The sequence below is a fragment of the Nymphaea colorata genome, chromosome 9, assembly GCF_008831285.2.
Source record: "Nymphaea colorata isolate Beijing-Zhang1983 chromosome 9, ASM883128v2, whole genome shotgun sequence".
NCBI lineage: Eukaryota > Viridiplantae > Streptophyta > Magnoliopsida > Nymphaeales > Nymphaeaceae > Nymphaea > Nymphaea colorata.
The window spans coordinates 12,374,856-12,394,776 of NC_045146.1; the positions used below are offsets into that span (position 1 = coordinate 12,374,856).

Consider the following 19,921-nt stretch of genomic DNA (forward strand, 5'->3'; position numbering starts at 1 on the left):
TTTGAGTGGTTGTCAATCAATATATTTAGGAGATCAAAACAAAAACAAAAGTGAGGTTCGATCAAGAATTTGATAAGAATTGAAGCAACCCAAGCCACCAACATCAATAATGAGGAACGAGTGGCTATCCCTTTAGCCACGCCAACGTAGACTTTGTCCTTCTTGTCTTCCCTAGCTTATGTGCTACGTTCATGCATCATCGCCTGACCTGTAACAATAACAATTACACCCATTCATCTTTTATTGTTTAAAGGGTCTAGCTTTCGTCTTCGACCTATTGGTCTAGTTTTTGTTAACTTCTCTCTCTTTCTATAATATATATATATATATATATATATATATATATATGTCTCATGGGAATAAGTTTTCCTCTTATGATTTAAAATCGCGGTAGTTGTGAAAATGACAAGCCAAAATATACACAAGTGGGAGAAGAAAGAAAAATTAAGAGAATGTGTGAGAAAAAATCAAAATAGGCCTGATTTTGAGAGAGTTGTCTCACCGAAAAACACGGAAGCATTCCCAATCGCTTCAACGAGTCAAGAGGCCAACAAGACAGTGTAAGCAGATAATAGTTTTTCAAAGTCAATTTTATCAACAGTCAGTTTGGGTGGCGATGTGAATGTGTTTTACATGATAAGAAACATGATTAGGGGATATCGACTTTTCCTTTCTTTAGAGCGGATATTATCTCATTCACGCCTGAAAGATTTTTACAGAGATGAGGAAACGAGACAAGTCTCGTAATCTTTTTTTCTTCACTTTAGTTGGCAAGTAGGGGATTAGGGTGATGCCTACGGGATAATGCCCAGAAGAAGATAGCCAAGGTGTTAGAACTCTTGATTTTCTTCAATTTAAAGGTCCATAAATTGGCTTCTAGCGTGGTGAAAGGAGACATTCCAAGCCACTTTGGAGCCTTCCGTGTACTTGGTACTCTACTCCTTCTAACTTCAACCTTACGGCAAAATATGTAAAACGTATCATTCCATCATAACGAACGTGCTACATTAATTTATATATATATATATGTGGACTTACTTTATCCAATGTGCAAAATTTACCTGTCTGATATGTAACTTTCCGTTTGTACCTAGCTAGACACCAAGCACGCTTTTATTGCGAATGGATTTCGGGCATACATGAGCTGTTTTTTTTTTTTTTTTTAATGCTCTTCATCTTCTTATTCTATCTCTGGATATGTAATACATATAAGGTTGGTTTATTGGATATTAGTTTTTCTGATATTTATATATATATAGACACAAGCACATACGTATAAATTGACAAAGTTGTGCACGTTTTTTGCAAAATATTCACGAGGAATCAAAATTCTCTTTTCGCGGTTGTCAGACTTATAGAACGGCAAGGGCAAGAATGACATTTTGGTTAACTACTAAACTAGGAAAATCTGTGCCCCCATGGTTGTCAACGTCCAATATTGTCTTGTTCCCTCATATAGTTCAACTATAACGTGCCGTTGGGAGAATCAGACCGATAAGGAAGGTGACGTGGGCTCCATATTATAAGGCGATGTCGTCCATGAGTTTTTTTTTTTTTTTTCGTTCGGACAAAGATAGAGATAAGAAAATATTACAAAAAGCGGCCTACCATCGGAGGAATGATAAAATGACTGCCCAATTTTTCTCGTCTCGTGCTCAACTTTTTCTCATAATTCCACTATTCAAGTTCTTCCAATTGACACATTTCATGTTATCATCTTATCATGCTTACACTATAAATGTGTTACTTGTATTTCAAGTATACACTTTTTATTTTCTTGCACATTGTAACCCATTTTTTTGGTGTTCAAAATCACTTTTTTATTTTTTTCTTCTTCAAGTGTCACGGGCTCTAGATTTTCCCGACAACATTATTTTGAACATGGTTTCATGACAAATGAAAAGTCTCAAGAAGAAAACTATGATAAGGTACTTAAGGAGATATTAAAGAAAAAAAGACCACAAGGTTTTGGAGGTGGACCTAGGCTGGCCCCGGCCAAGATCATTTTGGGCCCCTCGGACCGAACATGAGTTCGGCTTCACGTGCACCTTGCCGGTCAAGGACAAGATTTATTACAAAGATCTTTGTGCTGGATGGTCTAGCCAAAAAGTAATCTCATTGTACATATATATATATACTATCCATGATTAACTGAAAATTTTGAGCTTGTTCTGCAAGCATTATGCCCCCATTATGTGTTCGTCAATGTTAAACTCCCGATGTTTCGCAACAGGAAGAGGTTGTTACCATTCTATGAATATACTTCAAAGATTAAGACATATTCGTGAAACACTGTATTATCTACCAAAATCTTTGAAGCAAGTTTATGAAATAGTAACAAATTGTTATGGTTGCCAAACTGTCTTAAGATGCATATTCCCGATAATAAATTAGTTCATACTTACAACATGCAGACCTCTTCAATTCAATGTTGAAGAAGACCTGATGCTTTAAAAAAATCTTTCTAGTTTACTCATACTATGCTTTTACCTATCATTTTTACTTTGGAATAATTTGTTCGACCAAGTAACTTTCCATAGCGTATGATTAAAAAATATGTATTGCCCATGAAAAATCGTGATCTTGCCGTTATAAAGTTTTGTCTGCATTGATCGTGCCCACCCTAAGTTTGGTAGGTACCTTGAGCCCATAAGACCCAATTTAATGCTTGGCCTCACTAGGGCTGGCCTTTCCTTCTTCTTCCTTTATGCACAAGCAAGAGGCTTATGATTTGAATCGGGTCAAGGAACCGGCCGGGGTTTATGCTTCTGACATGTATCTGATCCAATTTAACTTGATCCTGGACTTCATACGAGAGATTTGGATTTGGACTCAAGCTTGGATTTGCTTATTTTCCCCCGTCAAATGGATCTGGATCCGGGTCATTTACCAAATATGAATTGAATCCAAATGACGTTAAGTAGGAGGCTTGAGTGTAACTACCCTTGGGCCGAGGGTTAGGAGTGGGCTTTAGTTAGATGCTCAAAACAAGACTCTCGAAGACGGTGGGCATGGCGGACAACATAAAAAAGGTCCCATCCTCCCCAAACCGCAACCTTTTAAATTTTAAAATAAAAAAAAAGGACACCAACCAATAATAACTTCCATCAGCTTGAAAATGACCAAAAGGTCCTCGTTTCCTTCCAAGTCTACCCTCCTCCACCACCAAAGTATAGAAACGATAAAAGAATTTCGAAGATCGGACATTAAAACATTACGATGTAGAATACAGACTTGATCAATGAACTGCACAATTGATATGAAATGTGACGTTATATAGATATTTTTTTTCTTTCTTGATTTCCAGTTAGAATTCTATATTGATTAGACAAACATAATTTCGTCAATGATTTAAAACATCTCGAGAGGGAGGTGCTAGAAATGATGTGAAATGTTATGCCATAGAGAAATATTTAGTATATCTTGAGGAGAGGAAAATGATATCGGTCTTTTAGATCTCTACCTTTACCAAGTCAGTGGAGACCCGCGATATCTGTTGGGCATTATAGTCATTGCGGTAAATAGCCAACCGTCTTCGTATATTGTGCCCGAGTCCCCGAGCCTCGCACGAGCGAACCGTACTCTCGCGTGTCTACTCACCCGTGCGATCAACGGACCTCTCACTCTCTCTCCTGCGGCTGCTCACCTTTTTAGAGGGAGACCGAGAGAGAGTGTGCGAGGAGGAAGAAAGGAAAGAAAATCATGTGGGAGGACTGACTAAGAATGAAGCGTCGATCGTGGGGGAGGGGAGACGAAGTTCAGAGAAGGGAGCGAGAGAAAAGAGAGAGCGGAAAATGGTTTTGAGAAATGGGTGCGGCGTCATGGAGGGAGTGGAGGAGCGGCAGCCGGAGAATGGCGGGGGCGGCGCTGCTGCTGCGAGCAGCGGGGGTGGCGTGTACGTGAAGGTGATGACGGACGAGCAGATGGAGCTGCTAAGACGGCAAATCTCCGTCTACGCCACCATATGCGAGCAGCTTGTGGAGATGCACAAGGCCATCACTGCCCAACAGGATTCCATTGCCGGTCGCTTCCCCACCACCACCATCCTTGCTTCTTCTTTCTTATTATTTGCAATATCGCCGTTTCTAAACTAGTGTCCTTTTCTTATCGGCTGACTCCGCTACTTACTTTTGCTTTCCTGGTTCTTTTTGGTTTCTTCCTTTTTGGGGGCTTAGAAAATTAACTTTGAGATATTTTTACTGCTGATATAGAGGATTTCTTTTTTGCTTCTTTATCTTCTTTCTAAGTTTTCGCGCCATATATATAAATATAACATATATATTTTTTATTTTTTGGGGGTGGGTGGAGGGGAGCAGAAGGAGATTGGCTCTTCGGGATTGTGGAGTTGTGATCCTTTTATGATGGCTTTATGTAACTCATGTGGTCGTTTTTGATACGCAAAGCCCATTTTCGGTTTTCTTATCTAATGTTTTTAGAAATTAATGTTATGTTTATGATAATTAAATTGGTGGATTGGTGTAAGCTCTCTGGTTTTTGTTTGATGGTATCACCATACTTCATTTTATTAAAGTTACAACTCTCAGCTTTGGAGTGGCTGCTGCCTTTGTCATAATTATGCACCCGGGAAATTGATTTGCCTAAAGGAATTTGTGGCATTATGAAGCTCCGCACTCCGTTTCCTTTTTATGATGATGGCACCAAGTTTTATATATATTTCTTTTTCTTAATTTCGGTTCTTTTTTCTCTGCGAAGAAGCAAATCTAAGTGGTTTTTATTTTCCAGTATTGGCTTATCATGCTTCTATTATAGAAAAAGCCTCAAATTCTTTTTTAAATATATTCCTTTTTTTTGGTTTGCTTTTATGTCTTCTTCCATAGAAGCAGGAGAGTCTTGAACCCCTTTTTGCTCTCGTTGAATAAATCTCCTCGAGAGAAGATTTTCATTGATTGTTTGCCTTTTCTTAAACATGATGTGGTATCTCTCTCTCTCTCTCTCTCTCCCTATATATATATATATATATATATATATATAATTTGTGGATTTCTCTTTCGGGCTTTAAGTAATCGGTTGTTAAAAACTGTCGTAAAGGTGCATTAATAACAGTTTTTGTTGGCCACAGTTTTTCAAGGCTTTTAACAGCGCCTTTTGAAATTTTTAGTGCTGGATCTTTTAAAAAGTGTCCATCCGGTCAGCAGAATTCGATCTCTCTCTCTCTCTTTACGATATCTACGAATGTCGTTTACAAATGATAAATTATCTGATCAACTTGATATGTTGATTTTACAGTTGATTCATTAGAATTTATTGTTAGAAAGGTAGCGGTTGTTCTTTAGCAGTATTCCCCTTTTCTCGGCCTAATACAAAGACAGCTTGAATAGAGTTTCTCAAGCAAGACAGAGATTTCTAGGTTGAAAGTTGAGATCTGAGGGAGGAGGAAAAGTTGAGGGTGGGAAATATTTCTATATGTTATCCATTCTGTGTTACAAGTGAACTTGAGATCTTATGGTTGAGTAGTCTGCATTCAATTCTCTTATGATGACCAACTCTTGGTACTCATTCTGCTCAATGGAGAAAACTGGAAAAAAGTGGCCAAGTTTGTCAAACATGGCTTGGTGTTGTTTTTATCTTTGTCCACTACCGTTAGTTTTTCTAATGATAAGGTCATCTGTCAACTTCGAGTTCTCAATCAAGCTAATCAAGCTATTACTTAGCTGATATCTATCTAAATCTTCTTGTTTACTATTTTGGACAAGAAGTTACGGCTGCCATCTAGTCGTCTCTTCATTTAGTTTCCTGGATTTATACATTAACCAAACCCTATCCAACTAAATCTTCACAGTCCACTATCTAACTAAATCTTCTAGGTCATCGAGTAACTTGTTGTCCTCTGCAAAGGTCGAATTTATCAATTATGTAATACATTGCATTGCTATTCTTACTAAAAACTTCAGACCTTCATCTTTCATGTATCAATATATCAATATTAATATCTCTTTGCAAGACATTCCTGAACAATGTGAAAAAGTTACAATCAACTTTCGAATAATTTTCTTGATCACAGAACGATAGTTCATTGACTATATTCTACGTGCATGATACACTACTTTGTAATTAAAATCTTCTGGTCCAGATTGTAGGAATTGCTGTTATTTTGGCATTGAAATAGAAACCTAATTTTAACAAGAGTCTAAATCTTTTTAAAAGATTGGATAGTTGTCGGAAATTCTCTCAAGCTACATTTTGTTACTAGTAGTTTGGAACTAAAGCTTTAAAACCAGGTGTTTGTTTGCAGACACTCATTACAGGAAACTGGGGCAGTTCATAAGCAAAATTGAGTTTTACATTTTAAATCCATATAAATTGTTTTGTTCTATAAGAAGCAAGTTTTTTTTTTTTTTGTTTAAGTGAACACAGTTATGCATGTGAAATAGTAAGGATGAGTTAAGACCAAATTATTAGGCTATATGTAGAGCTAATATTGTGACTTCAGTTTCTGTCCTCTGTGATTCCATGCAAAGACATAACGTTAGAGGCTGAGCTACTTTGACTGTGACCTTGCATACCTTCACAATAGACCATTCTGAAAGGCACCAATGAACAAACTGTCATAGCACAACTGCTGTTGAATAGAAGATTCAGCACTGATCCTGATGACTTGACCTAGTGTCCCCACGGTGAAGTTGATTCCTTAATGGTGAGGTGACTAGTAACAGTTATTGCTACTTCACTCTGCCAAGTCTCACAGTAGGTAGTTAAGTTCCTGGAGAACCAGCTAGTCAAGCAGTCTTCTGGTCTTAGTCAATTAATTTTCTATGTGACGAGTTGTTTATTGTTTAACTTTGATCTATGGAGCTTTATACTTGAGATAAATAAGAACTATTTTGTATCAGAAGTTCTGTCGTAATCTGATAATTGAACCTAAATTCTTAAGTGGTGTCAGTTGTTGGATTTAAGACACGACTGTTTTGGTAAAGACACAAGGCAGTAATGGATGTAGAAGGCTGTTTCAGTTTATGTATCAGTTGAAAGGAAAATAAGGCAGTAAAACGAAAGGTGCATGTGTAATTTTAATCAGCCAAGATTCTCCAGAGTAGTCCTTATATGAGGTGATGGCCAGTTTTTCCCAAGGATGGCACAGCAAGCTCTGTCTCAGTGAACAATGCTACATCATCTTGTTGCGTCAGTGGGGGCTAGGAGAACCTGAGGTCTAGTCAACTGACATATCCTGGCTTTAGTCCTTTAATTTCTTAAATATTTTAATCTATCAATCTTTTACAAATTGCTTGATGCCTTCTGTCATTTACTCATTATGAAATTGGACATGGGCATTTTGAGTGGAACATGTGTGCATCAAGGAAGAAACATGTTTATTGCATTAATTGCTATGCATAAAAAATAAAGTGGCGAACTAAATCTCCTTTATGGTTGTCATCTTTGCTTTTATGATTGCAATAGATTTATGACTATGATGAAAGTCAATTTCCCAAGCTGAAATTTTGATGCCTGGATGATGTGGTTTCTGTTGAAACCCACCATATTCTAACAAGCAATTGTGTATGAGTCTGCTAGCTGGTTGACACAGCAACTTGTCTACTCTTGCAGTTTTTGTGTCATCTTCTCCACAAATGTAATGTTGATAACTCGGGCAAATGCAATCTGATTAGAGGATCTGTTTTGACAGTAATGGCTTGATAAATATGAAAATGTTTACATAGCTAGCCTGTCATTAAGCATCTAGTGTATGATTTCTTCAATATTAATATCACATTGTTATTACATGATGGCATGGAATACTAGAGCAGCTATTTATCTCCGGTTTGTTTCATTCAGAAACTTTTCTTGGATTATTACCTGGTAGGGGAAAAAATTGTGTGAAGATGTCATTTAAAAGAAACCTGGATGAGGCCTAGAGTCGACCTTCATCCCTTTCATTAACTCCAGCAGTAAGATTATTATGAAAAATTCCCTTGAACTATAATATGCATAATGCATGACAGGATAGATAACCAACAGCTGGGTCGAGCATATGCCTGATTGGTCAGATTGATTGTGGATAAATGACCTTCTCTTATGACATACTCATCGGGACACTTCATTTTTTTTTTTTTACTTGCCCTTTTGTCGTTCTGATCCCAATTTTATCATGTTTCAGGAATAAGGCTCGGAAATATGTATTGTGATCCACTGATGGGTGGTGGCCATAAGATCACCACAAGGCAGCGTTGGACACCAAGTCAGATGCAGCTTCAAATGCTTGAGAATATCTTTGAACAGGGAAATGGAACACCAAGCAAGCAAAAAATAAAAGAGATAACCTCTGAACTGATGCAACATGGACCAATTTCTGAGACCAACGTTTACAATTGGTTCCAGAACAGGCGGGCACGGTCAAAGAGAAAACAACAAGTAGGTGCACCAAATAACGTGGAATCGGCAGCAGAGACAGAAGTGGAATCACCAAAGGAAAAGAAAGCAAAAGTGGAGAACATTCATTCTCATGACAAGCCGACTCTTCATGTGGATGACATGAGCTACCACGGTCAAGAAGTCAGCTCAAATATTTATTCACTGGATCCTCAGTCCAGTAAAATGCAGCACACGCAGTCAAGTGACAGCCTGAAGTCATCCGGAAGTCTGAGTCCTTTCTCCTTCTTTGAGAACATGCTGGCAAATCCAAGTAAGTTACTTTAGTTTTGTAGCAGCTCACTATAAGTTTAATTTTTGGCCATTTTTCAAAACCAGATAGTTTGAGGACTCTGATGCATTGTTTATCTGATAATGAGGGATAAAGTGCTCAGTATTTTTAGTTATTTACTCTCTATGACGAGGTCTCAAAGAATTGTATTGGCAATTTCTTGTGATCAGTATCCCATTAGCAATTTTCCTTGAAGGCTCGATCTTCTTCCAGTTTTTAGTTAGATATCATTAAGGGTTTTTTCATCGTCTGTTAACTACATGCTCTTAACATTTCCTTACTGATTTTTGGTGGGTGAATGCAGGGATTGAGCATCTTATGGGGAAGATGGAGAGCCAAGACTTTAGCCCATTCCACACAAACGATGGATTTGATGTGATTGGGTGATGTTAGTCACCTAATCAATTCTTTTGCCTTCATATAACTTTGCTTTTGCCTAACAGTTGATAGAGCAGATGGCTTTGAGATATTGGTATACATACATGTCAGAGAACATAGATCAGCATGAGTATGACAGTTGGTATATAGTGCATCCTGATAGAGATTGCTGGATTTTGTATCCAGTAGCAGCTAATCCTCCAGTTGGGTGTTTTTTGTTCTTTGATCATTGTCTGCCTCCTTCGGTCGATGTAAAGTTGAATTTAGCCGAGTGGATGACTTGTGTGCACTGTAACTTGGACGTCTGATAGTGTGCTGTGGTATCGGCCCTACAGAATCCTTAATTTGGTAGAATTACTTGACTTTATTTTGATCATTCTACTGCTGCCATTCTGTTTAATTGGGCTTGAGTTAACATTATTTCCACATTCCTTCATCCACAGTATATGGAATTTAGTCACTACAAGTTCTTTTTCTTTTTCGCCTTGACTGATGGGAGCTAAAACTAGCAAACGCACGTCTTCATTAGGAAAATGAACTTAACAAGATGGAGGTTCTTGATGGGCCGAACTGTTGAGCAACGGATTGCTTAGGTTATCTGCCTGCTCTTGTTCTAGCCAAAACATGTGGAGGAAGCAGATTTATCATTTATTGTACTTCATAACATCTCGAAGATTCCCTTGCTTACGCTGATTTCAGAATGGGAGGTTTGGATGTCGTTTTTTGTTAGTGCCAAAGCTAAACGTAGTATGTGTTAAAATTTAGTTCTTTGGATGCGGCGACCTACTCCTGCTTTGGCAGTCGCCGGCTGCCGGCTTTCTGCTTGGGCACTGCAGCTATGATCGATCAAGTTGATTGCCGTCCACACTTGCACCATGGATTCAGAATCCCTTTCTCCCTGCCCTGCCAAGCCTTGACCCTGTACTCATGAGAGAGAACCGTTGCCGCCTGGGGGCGCCTCTCCTTTTTACCAGTCTCCGCCTGCCACCCGATCTCCACTGAGATACAAGTTCGAAGGGAAAACGCAGCCCTGAAGGTCTGAACCCTCCAGAGTGTGGCTGCTGTTTGGTGTTTGCGTGTACAAACACAAACATTTGTATGCTGAATGTCATGCACGTGCATTCATCTAGAAACAAGCAAGAGAAGGGGAAATCCATCGATCTCAAATCTGAATATCCTAGATGTGATTCGAAGTATTCAAGTACTCCCTTAGTGGTTGTAGTCTATATGTATCATTATATATATGTACTACTTACGTAAAAATTGTGGTACACATACCTACTCCCCAATTATGACTATTAATATTTATCCAAATCTAGTGAGTAAAGTTGGTTCACTTGCAAATTTTCCATGTCAATACGTATCGTAGAGAAGTAGAATGTCAGAAGATTCTTTCACTCATGCATGATCAGAGAAGATTAGACTGTCAATGAAGATTTATACACTTGTACATGCATGGAACAAATGAACAGGTTTCTCATGTTTCTTGATATTTTGTTCTCAACATTAATGGAAAAATTGTTGCAAATTTTATTGATGCTGAACTTCCAAAGACATTTTAAGCAAATCCGATCCCTGACATATTGCTAACTATTTCTTCCCTCTCTCTCTCTCTTTCTTATTAGGGATGTCAGTCATTATATTAGGGATGTCAGTCTTTTTTAAAACTTGGTTGAATATATATATATATATGTGTGTGTGTGAATGTGTGATCAAACACATGGAACGATGGTTATTACATGATAGCTAAAATTTTAAAATGTGTCCTAAAAATCAGTCGCCGCAAAACGTTACCAACAGTTATGATGTAGCAATCATTTATGGTGCTTTTAAAAATGGTTACCATGAAATTTTACTTAGTCATATGGAAACATCCAGCAGATTCAAATTCTCCTATGAACATGTATACATATACATGTATAATTGTATATGCATGTACGTATACATATATTAAAAAGTTAGAAGTCAAAAGAATCACTTGATAAACCATAAAGTAAGTCTCTTACCGTAATCAAAGAAGACTTTTAAAAGTGAGAAAGTAAAACGTTAAAAAAGACACTCTGTAAAATGAGTTTCGCTCCGCAAAGGAAAGTTTTAAAAAAATTATAAGTCCTTAATTGCATAAAATCCCAAACCCTTAAAGTTTAAAAAAAACGGTAAGTCCTTAATTGCATAACCCTTAACCTAATTCAGCTGTGCCTGTGCCTCTCCTCCTACTGCCACAAGCCAGGTCCTCCCCTCTTCCACTTTCTTCTTCTTCTTCTTCTTCTTCTTTTTCTTCTTTCTGTGAAGAATGCCACTCCCAAGAAGCTCCCAATGCAGGTGCAGCACCCAAACCAATGTGCCATATTTAGGACAAGGACAAGAAGCAGACCACATAATTCTTACTAAAAAAAAATTAAAACAGAAAATCAACATGCTAACATGTTTGTGATTGCTAAAACAATATGTTTTTAGTCAAGCTATTTTCATAAAACATATTGATTCTTCTACCATCAAAATTTCAGTGTTTTAGGAGCTATTAATTTTTTATAATAAAAATAACATATTTGAAACAAAAAAGTCATTTATATATTCCTATCAAATCACTCTTAAAATCATATTTATAATGTTAGATTACAGAAGAAGGATATCAATAATCTATTTTAAGCTATCTGGTTGTTGCCTCTAAACTATACATTCCCCCATATGACTCTGTGTGTGTGTGAGTGAGTGACTACATGCACAGATAATAGGTAAATGTTTATTTATTATAAAGAACCATACACACAAAGTAGCACGATAAGGTCACAAACCAAGCTGTGAATTCACCTGATGGGATAGGCATATTTGAATCATATGTTTCTTGTCCTGGAGATTTCTAACCTCTCTCTCTCTCTTTTTCATCAGGTCACCAAGTTGACTCGTCCACTCGCTTGAGTTTTAAAATAACTTGAATCAGGCTAGTCATGGCCAAGTTAGGGCGAGTCGGGCTGAGTTAGGGGTGAACCGGGTCAACCTTGACCCGGGGCCAAGTTTTCTGGAGATCCAAACTGACTCGGGTGATTATCGAGCCAACTCGACGAGTCAGCTAACTATGATATGATTCCTCCTCCTGCGATTAAAGGCATTATTTTGAGCGGAGGAATGTGTAATGTTGGAAAACATGAATTTTTTCACGAGTTTTAATCTTTTTGTTAATGTAAGTGTGCTTCCATTTCATAGTAGGGCTGCGCATTGGGTCTTTCCATCAACTCTATTATCTCAAATAAAGCATAAGCATAAATTAGGAAAAATTTACTTTAGACTTGCACTTTGGAATCTGTAGTTGCTACTTGCTGGCATTAAATTTAGGTGGTATCCGATGTCAACATTATTATTAAAACCTAAATTATTATCGAGAACATCAAGAGACTAGAGTTTTTTTGTGCTTATACATGTAGCTCCCAAATTTAAATCAATCAGGACTAGTTTTAGCACAATATGTCACATTTTCCATCCAAGTTTTCAAACAATGGTAGATATGAAGGGTCTTTCTACCAACTCTGCTCTCCCAAATGAAACACAAATCTTTAAATTAGGAAAACTTGAATATAAAGGCCCAAACTTTAAAATATACAGTTGCTAGTGCAAAATTTAGGCAACGTTCAATGCAGACATTACGTTAGAACCTAAAATTTCCATCCTTGTTACTGAATACATCAAGAAAGAACTTTTTTTCACTTATATATATATAGCTTCCAAGTTTGAATAATTCGCTGTCCTAGTACTAGCGCTATGTCACTATATCTTTTATAAGTTTATGACATTTAAGTTTTCAAAAAATGGTGGATATGAGAGGTTTTACCACCAACTCTATTCCCTCAAATAAACCACAAGCATTAAGTTAGGAAAACTTAGATATAAATACTTGAACTTTGAATATGCGGTTGGTAGTGCTAAATGCTAGGTGACATGTGAAATTGAAATATAGCAATATTGGAACCTAAAATTGCCATATATATGGATACATCGAGAACCGAGCTTTTTTTACTTATATGTATAGAGTTGCCTAAAATGTTATTTTCTAGTACCTCTCCTGCTCACATATACTTTCTCTATAAATTTGATTGCTGAAGAACAAGTCCCAGTAACCTACTAAGCTTTGTAATGGTGATCTTAAGTTTTGCCAATTACGGTAGATGATAAAAGCATCCGTTTCAGTTGTTTTCTTTTAAAAGAATTTTATCTTATATGATATATGGTTCATGGCTTCTGTTGTGTTTTGTTTTTGTGATTTTAGTTATATGCTTTCTTAGTATTAACCTTGACCATAGATCTTGCTTTTCCCTTTGTAATTTTAAGCTGTCGTATGTCATATTACTTTGTATGTTTATCCTTGCGAATAGCTCTGGTGTACTCCTTTCTTGGTCATTGCATTCTTTTTTCTATTTGTGACTTACGTTAGATAATTATGATCTTGATTTGGATGAATATATATGGTGAAATTGTATATGGTTTATGAACCTGAGATTTGGACAATCTGGGTCTAGAGCTGTGCAGCTTCCTTCTACATGTCTTTATCTCTTGACTACCATGTACCGTGGAGTTGTCGATGGCGAGCCTACTGCTTTGCTAATGTGCCCCATTGAGTTGGTATAATAATCTTTTAGCTCTACCATGCTCCCACATCCAAGGTCGTCGCTTCCAATGGCTTCGACTCAAAGATGCATGCTGGTGACTCAGAGACGCATGCTGGGGCTTTTAAGTGCTTCATGTATAGTCCATTTGTCATGTGCGAGACAGCGAAGACAGCGGTGAAGTAGTCATGAAGCTCTTCCACGAAAGGAAATTAAAACTCCACAATAGCAATGCAAGATCAAGTGTGGAATTTTTCCTGTTGCGGAAGAACTTCATTGGGTGGAGTTTTTTCTGGTGTGGAAGAGCTTCATGACTACTTCACCGCTGTCTTTTTGCTGTCTCGCACACGACAAATGGGCTATATATGAAGCACTTAAAAAGCCAAGCATGCGTCTCTGAGTCACCAGCATGCTTCTCGGAGTTGAGAGAGAGACAGAGATGGTGAAGTATCGTGTGCTGCATCTCCTGCTATGCTTCTTGTTTTTCTTTCCGACCGAATAGCATTTTAGCATGAGAAAGAATCTGCAATTTATTACTTAAAAGGATCTCAAAACCACCAGTGCTACACTACACGTGCAACCTTTCAATTTTTCCCTCGTTTTCCAGTTCCATGCTTGAGTTTTGGAATACTTAATTAAGGGATTAATACAATTATACAAATCCAAGGTATGAGCTTTAAAATGGATGCCAACATGAGGACAGAAGGATGGGAATGAGATGACGCCCTTCTCCACGGGAGCAAGGTTATCCAACGGCTAACTGCTCAATCTGTATTTCCTTTTTTTTTTTGCTTTTTCGAATGCAACTTTTAGCTAGTTTTATATATTATTTGGATATTGCGTCCATATTTGACTTAACGGCCTGTTTAGATGGAGAGAAACGAAAGGATGTTCCCGTGATGCAACTACGATCTTGTATCCAAACACGGGTTATATAAAAGGAAAGGGATTTAATATGTGTGCTGTGCAATGCTTTCCAAATTTTTTATGAAACTATGCTGCGAACTTTGGTCTTTATGCTTTTCAAGTTGTAAATAATCTAATCACAACGTTGTGGTCCGAACCCACAATCAAGTCCTTCATTCACCTTACTAGGGATGTAAATTACACACAAAATTTCTAAATTGATGTTTATGGGACGTTATGGTATTGTCCGATTGATGCATAAAGAAGAAAAATAACAACTAAAGGTCAATAGATTTATTTATCATGAAAGTTATATACAGTAATAGAATTCTCAAGGACACTTATTAGTTACGGTACTGCAACCAATAGAGACTCGAGATATACAAATAGCGTAAGAAGATGCACAATGCAACAGAAGAAAACTAATATGAACAGAGCACGGCACTAGGTTCATCACGAGCATCCCAGACTCATCATCATCTTGTCATCGACCGCTCGACCATGGTGGAGGATGTTTCAAACGAAAGTAGAGAAATAAGAAGAAGAGAAAACGGAAAGCGATCAAGCGAAACATGACGCATTTTTTGAAGGATATATAATTTGTTGGGGTAATGAAACTAAGGACCAACAGATGAGACATGGCATGGGAGGACGTAGCTGTTTTGGATGATGACATAGATTTGGTCCAACTCCCGTTAGACTGAGTCCACATCGTATATGTACCTTCACTTCATTCCATCGACGCGTGCGTTCGACTGCGCCTTCCGATCGATCGAGCATTAGTTGGACCGGCCGACGTTACATCCGTTTCCCGTTTCTCCCTCCTCCGTGTTCAGCACTGCCTGTTTCCGATCTGATCTGCCTGTGCGCTAATTAATGTGGAAATGAAACATCCTTGTTCAAAAAAATTTTGTATCTAGGGGAAGGAATCTCCCGTCAATATCTTGGAGGCAGGATCATTGAATTTATTTATGAATATGAGGGTCGAGGAGTTCACGCAGCCTCGTCCTACTGGCTAACGAGAGGCATATTGCGGGGATTGAACGTCAATCATAAAAGCGGGAAGACGGCAAACTGGAACATGAAAGCTAAATGACTCAGTTATTTCTACAGCGCTAGCCCACCTAATTTAGTTTTCCAAATACAGATTTTTCTATAACAGAAGAAGAAGAAGAAGAAGAAGAAGAAGAAGAAGAAGAAAAGGGTAAAATCTCCATCTAGCTACCAAAAAGAACCTGGGGTTGTTTGTAAATCAAATGGTCTACATTCCACCACTAACACTGCCCTTGAAAACGGAGAGAGTGTCTCCATCCTGAACCCTATGCCAACGCAGCGTTCGGTTGTCGTACATGACGTCGTGGTTGTAAACAAAGAAATGCTCGTTGGGCGCGATGCCCTTCTCTTCCAGCTTCATCTTCAGGTCGTGAACCGTGCTCGACGAATTCACGTCCACCGGAATCTTCAGTCCTCCCTTTGACGTCTCGACGAACACCCTCATCATCTTGGTGGGTGTATTGGGCTTCAACACCACGCTGATCTCGGACTGGTCCGACACGCCATACTCGCCGAGGCACCGGTTATCCTCCATTTCGACGCCTGAGTGCGACGCCAACAGCCGGCCGGGCTGGACGCCCTCGTACTCCTGAATCTTCTCCTTCAAGAGGCCCACGGTGTCGGAGACATCGACTTCCAGAGGGTATTGCCGGGTGGGCCTCTTCACCACGACCTGCACTTTCCGCCTCTCGGGCTCCAGGAGCACACGGATGAGGCAGCCCTCGTAGAACTCGTAGTGTTCCGCGTAGTGCTCGTCTTTTAGCACCTTGCCATTGTAGACGAGAGTCTGGCGGGCGATGGGGAAACCGTGCTTTCTCTCCACCCTCTCCTTCATCTCCTGCACCGTGTCAAAGAAGCCGATCTCGATGGTGTACTTGTTGTTGCACACCTCAAACACCACATCCATTACTTCACCCTTCACACAGCATCAACATGGCGGGGGAAAATTGATGGCAAACATGAGCAAGAAGACCAACGGTTGCAATATGTTACTGCACGGTAGTCTTGATGATATTATTGCCGCGCGCGCCAAGGATGCATCCCGCAGCTACTTTGGAGAGAGAAGGCGAGCGAGAAACAAAGCGGCAGTAAGCAATCAAAAGATAGATCCACCTTGCTGTCAATCGTTTTTAGCTGTACCTACCCTCCTAAAATGCAGGCATCCTATCGCCTTTCTTCCCCATTATCCTCGCAGAACCGTTCCTCTCAAAAGCTGATGACGAGTTGTTAAATGACCACTGGCAGTGGGTTGAATCCGTCTATTCAGCGGGGAGATCTGCCTGTGGTCATCATCAGCAAGTAAAAGTTGTTAAGAAGATCGCCTTCCTATCCTATTTGTTAGAACGCGTTAAGAAAACTAAAAGTTGAACAGCGCGCAGGGATCCAACTTTTTGACCCAGATCGTCTAGACGGTAAAACCACCATTTGAGCAATTTTGAACTATGGATCTCGCAATTGCGTTCTAAATGGCCAATTTCTATGCGGTGATTCGTATATATAGTTAAAAAGATGCTCCATAGAAATTAATGAAGGCTAGTTGGTGCGGCTTTAAGTTACAGAACCTGAATGGCACAACTCCTGAAAAACATCTTAAAACCACAAAAGAAAGGCTTAAATAAAACATTATAGAGAGATGATCCAATGCAAAGTCGAATATTGGAGATGGGTGCAACATCATTGTTACACCAAAGACTCCCCCATTACAGTCTTAAAGGCAACTTATATATACATTATATATACAGTTTTAGATCATCAGCCTACTTTGATACGTAGATGAAGTTGCGGCATTAATCAGGAAATTAAACAATTTAGTTGCACAGAAAACTACGGATTCATATTAGAATTTCAATTACTTCGAGTCCTTTTTCTTTTCAAAATTTGACCCCGATGAACATGAACGTTGACGAACATGCGCTGGAAAAATAAATGGGATATTTCTGCATCAGTTCCTCGCGCGTGCAAGATCGTTTTAGTTTATGAACTATAGTTTTAACTTACGAAAATGAACGCCCGGCTTCTTTTCGAGGCTCTTCTTTGTATTGCTGAAAGTTCCAGTGCAACATAATCAAAGGCGAGAGGGAGGTTGAACCTTCGTCCAGATTAGCAAACACGTTAAGACGACAGGAAGCAGCACACGAAGGCACGAACAGCAGACGCAAAGGCACGCACAAACACCGGATAGCATGAATACAGTCCTGAAGTTTTAACGCACGGAGCTACTCCAGACAGTAACATACACGCAGACAAAAAGATATCGGGCATTAAAGCGCTTCTTGCCCACACGCACAGGGCTCACAGGGCTCATCATCACCAAGCCATTGCCACGAACAGGTGCATTGTATGAAGGAATCGGCTTTTCAATCTAGCTGTGCATGTTGATGGCCGCTGATGCCCGTGGCTCTATATATCCTCCTCCAGCTCGGTATAGTCGGGCTCGGACGAAGTGACATAACCTTGGAAGATGGATAACACGTGCCCTTCTTCGACTCCATGCCATTCAAGTGTCTTCTTGTCGGACATGGGACTTTGGTTGTGAATAAGGAAGTGTTCGTCGGCCGGAATTCCCAGAGCTTGAAGCTTCTCCTTCAAACCACTAACTGTGTCGGTAGACTTCACTTCCACAGACACCTTCTTATTAGTCCTTGCTTGTTCCACTATTATATTCATGGTGCTATGTTTTTTCGGAGATAAAGGCTTGGCCGGCTTGATCAGGACATCTATCCGAGATTGATCAGCGACGCCATACTCGCCCAGAGTGAGCACTGGATCTGAAAGTTTCCTATTCTGATGCACAAGAAGAAGCCTGTTAGTCGGCACTCCGATTCGCTCGTGAATTCTCTCCTTCAAGAAGTTGATGGTGTTTGATATGTCGAATTTGAGGAAGATGGGGTCCTCTAATCCTTTGACGTGCATCTGAAGCTTCCCGGCTTCGGGCTTGACGAGAACCTCCACGCAGCAACCTTCCCAGAGCCCATACAGGTGAACCTCCTTCTCATCATCCATAACTGTGCCCTTGAAGAGAACGCTCTGTTGCTTGACAGGAATGCCGCAACGTTTTTCCAGCCTTTCTTTTATGTCCAGAACTGTGTCAAAGAAGCCAATCTCAATCCTGTATTTACTTCCATTGCTCAGCTCGAAATCGACTTCCATTGCCTTGTTTACACTACTATATTCAGGAGTAATGCTGGAATGTTATAGGCCTCTCTCTCTCTCTCTCTCTCTCTCTCTCTCTGCACCAAGTCTGTTGATACATACAGAACAACAGGAATTTCATGCGCTTTCACGACTATATATTCTGTTGCAGAAAACCAACAAACCACCACGAGTTTCTTATATTTTTAGTGGGCGGGAATTCTATAATGATTAGTCCTCTTACGTAGTGTTTTGTTAATTACATTCATTAATGAAGCAGTGATAAAATGAAGTTACATGAGTTGCAGAAGAAATACCACCAATTTTAGCACTAATACTGGACGATTACTCTGCTCATGGACGAGAGAACGTAGCTCTTGAGTGTTTAGAAGTTTGTTTTACAGAGGCAGTCGCCTGAGCACCCAAAAAATGAGTAACAAACTTCTGACACTTCTGGAAACAGTTCTGAGATCAGTACCTCACGTTTTCAAAATGCATGCGTGCAACGCTGGCAACACACCACAAGCACAGCGGTTTTGTAACCAAAAAGAAGAAAGGAAGAGCTGTTGAATAATTAAATAAATTTATTGATGAAAACTTTTATTGATGCTCCACAGATCTTTTACTGCTTTATTTTTTTTTCTTGAAGAAATAATCCTAAAGCTTCATCTGCCTGGCCACGAAATCGATCTTTATATGAGTTTTAGAGGATGATTCTAAATAAAACAAGTTTCTTATAAATAAGGTAGTTAAAGCGTCCACTTCTTTGGAGGAGAATGCATCAAGCATCTGAGTTTCGGAACAATGTACTTTTGGGACATGAGATAAAAAGCCTTTGAAAGAACAATAAAAGAAAATGGCAGACTAAAATAACAAAAGCAGTAAAAATAAATATAACACTAAACCACCCATATAATAAGACACTAATAGTAAAGGAAAAACTCAGATTGCGCGCAGTCTCAAAAGGGTTCATGTAGTCGTCAATTCACCTCACCTCACCTCACCTGGGGCATCAATTTTTTGGAAGCTACCTCAAAGCAAGACGACGATAAGGCTGCTCAAATGAGAGTTTAGGATTAGGTTGAAACAAGTTTAACTACTTGCAATAGATTATACATATATATTCTGCATAAACAAAACATGCATATAAGAAAATACTCAATTCTTCTGGAGCACTACGGATTCAAACCGATCAGAT

At 39.1% G+C, this 19,921-nt stretch overlaps 3 protein-coding genes across 3 annotated transcripts; 1 reads left to right on the top strand and 2 right to left on the bottom strand.

The window, feature by feature from the left end:
- Window positions 1–3,657: 3,657 nt before the first annotated feature.
- On the top strand, window positions 3,658–9,460 carry LOC116260948 (WUSCHEL-related homeobox 8-like). The gene is made up of 3 exons (XM_031639494.2): window positions 3,658–4,023; window positions 8,114–8,638; window positions 8,961–9,460. The coding sequence occupies exons 1-3, from the start codon at window positions 3,795–3,797 to the stop codon at window positions 9,041–9,043; spliced, it is 837 nt and encodes a 278-aa protein (XP_031495354.1). The 5' UTR covers window positions 3,658–3,794; the 3' UTR covers window positions 9,044–9,460.
- Window positions 9,461–15,799: 6,339 nt separating this feature from the next.
- On the bottom strand, window positions 15,800–16,498 carry LOC116260582 (polyubiquitin-like). Its single transcript, XM_031639036.1, has one exon. The coding sequence runs from the start codon at window positions 16,496–16,498 to the stop codon at window positions 15,800–15,802; it is 699 nt and encodes a 232-aa protein (XP_031494896.1).
- Window positions 16,499–17,991: 1,493 nt separating this feature from the next.
- LOC116260583 (polyubiquitin 9-like) lies at window positions 17,992–18,741 on the bottom strand. The gene has a single exon (XM_031639037.1). The coding sequence runs from the start codon at window positions 18,739–18,741 to the stop codon at window positions 17,992–17,994; it is 750 nt and encodes a 249-aa protein (XP_031494897.1).
- Window positions 18,742–19,921: the final 1,180 nt, after the last annotated feature.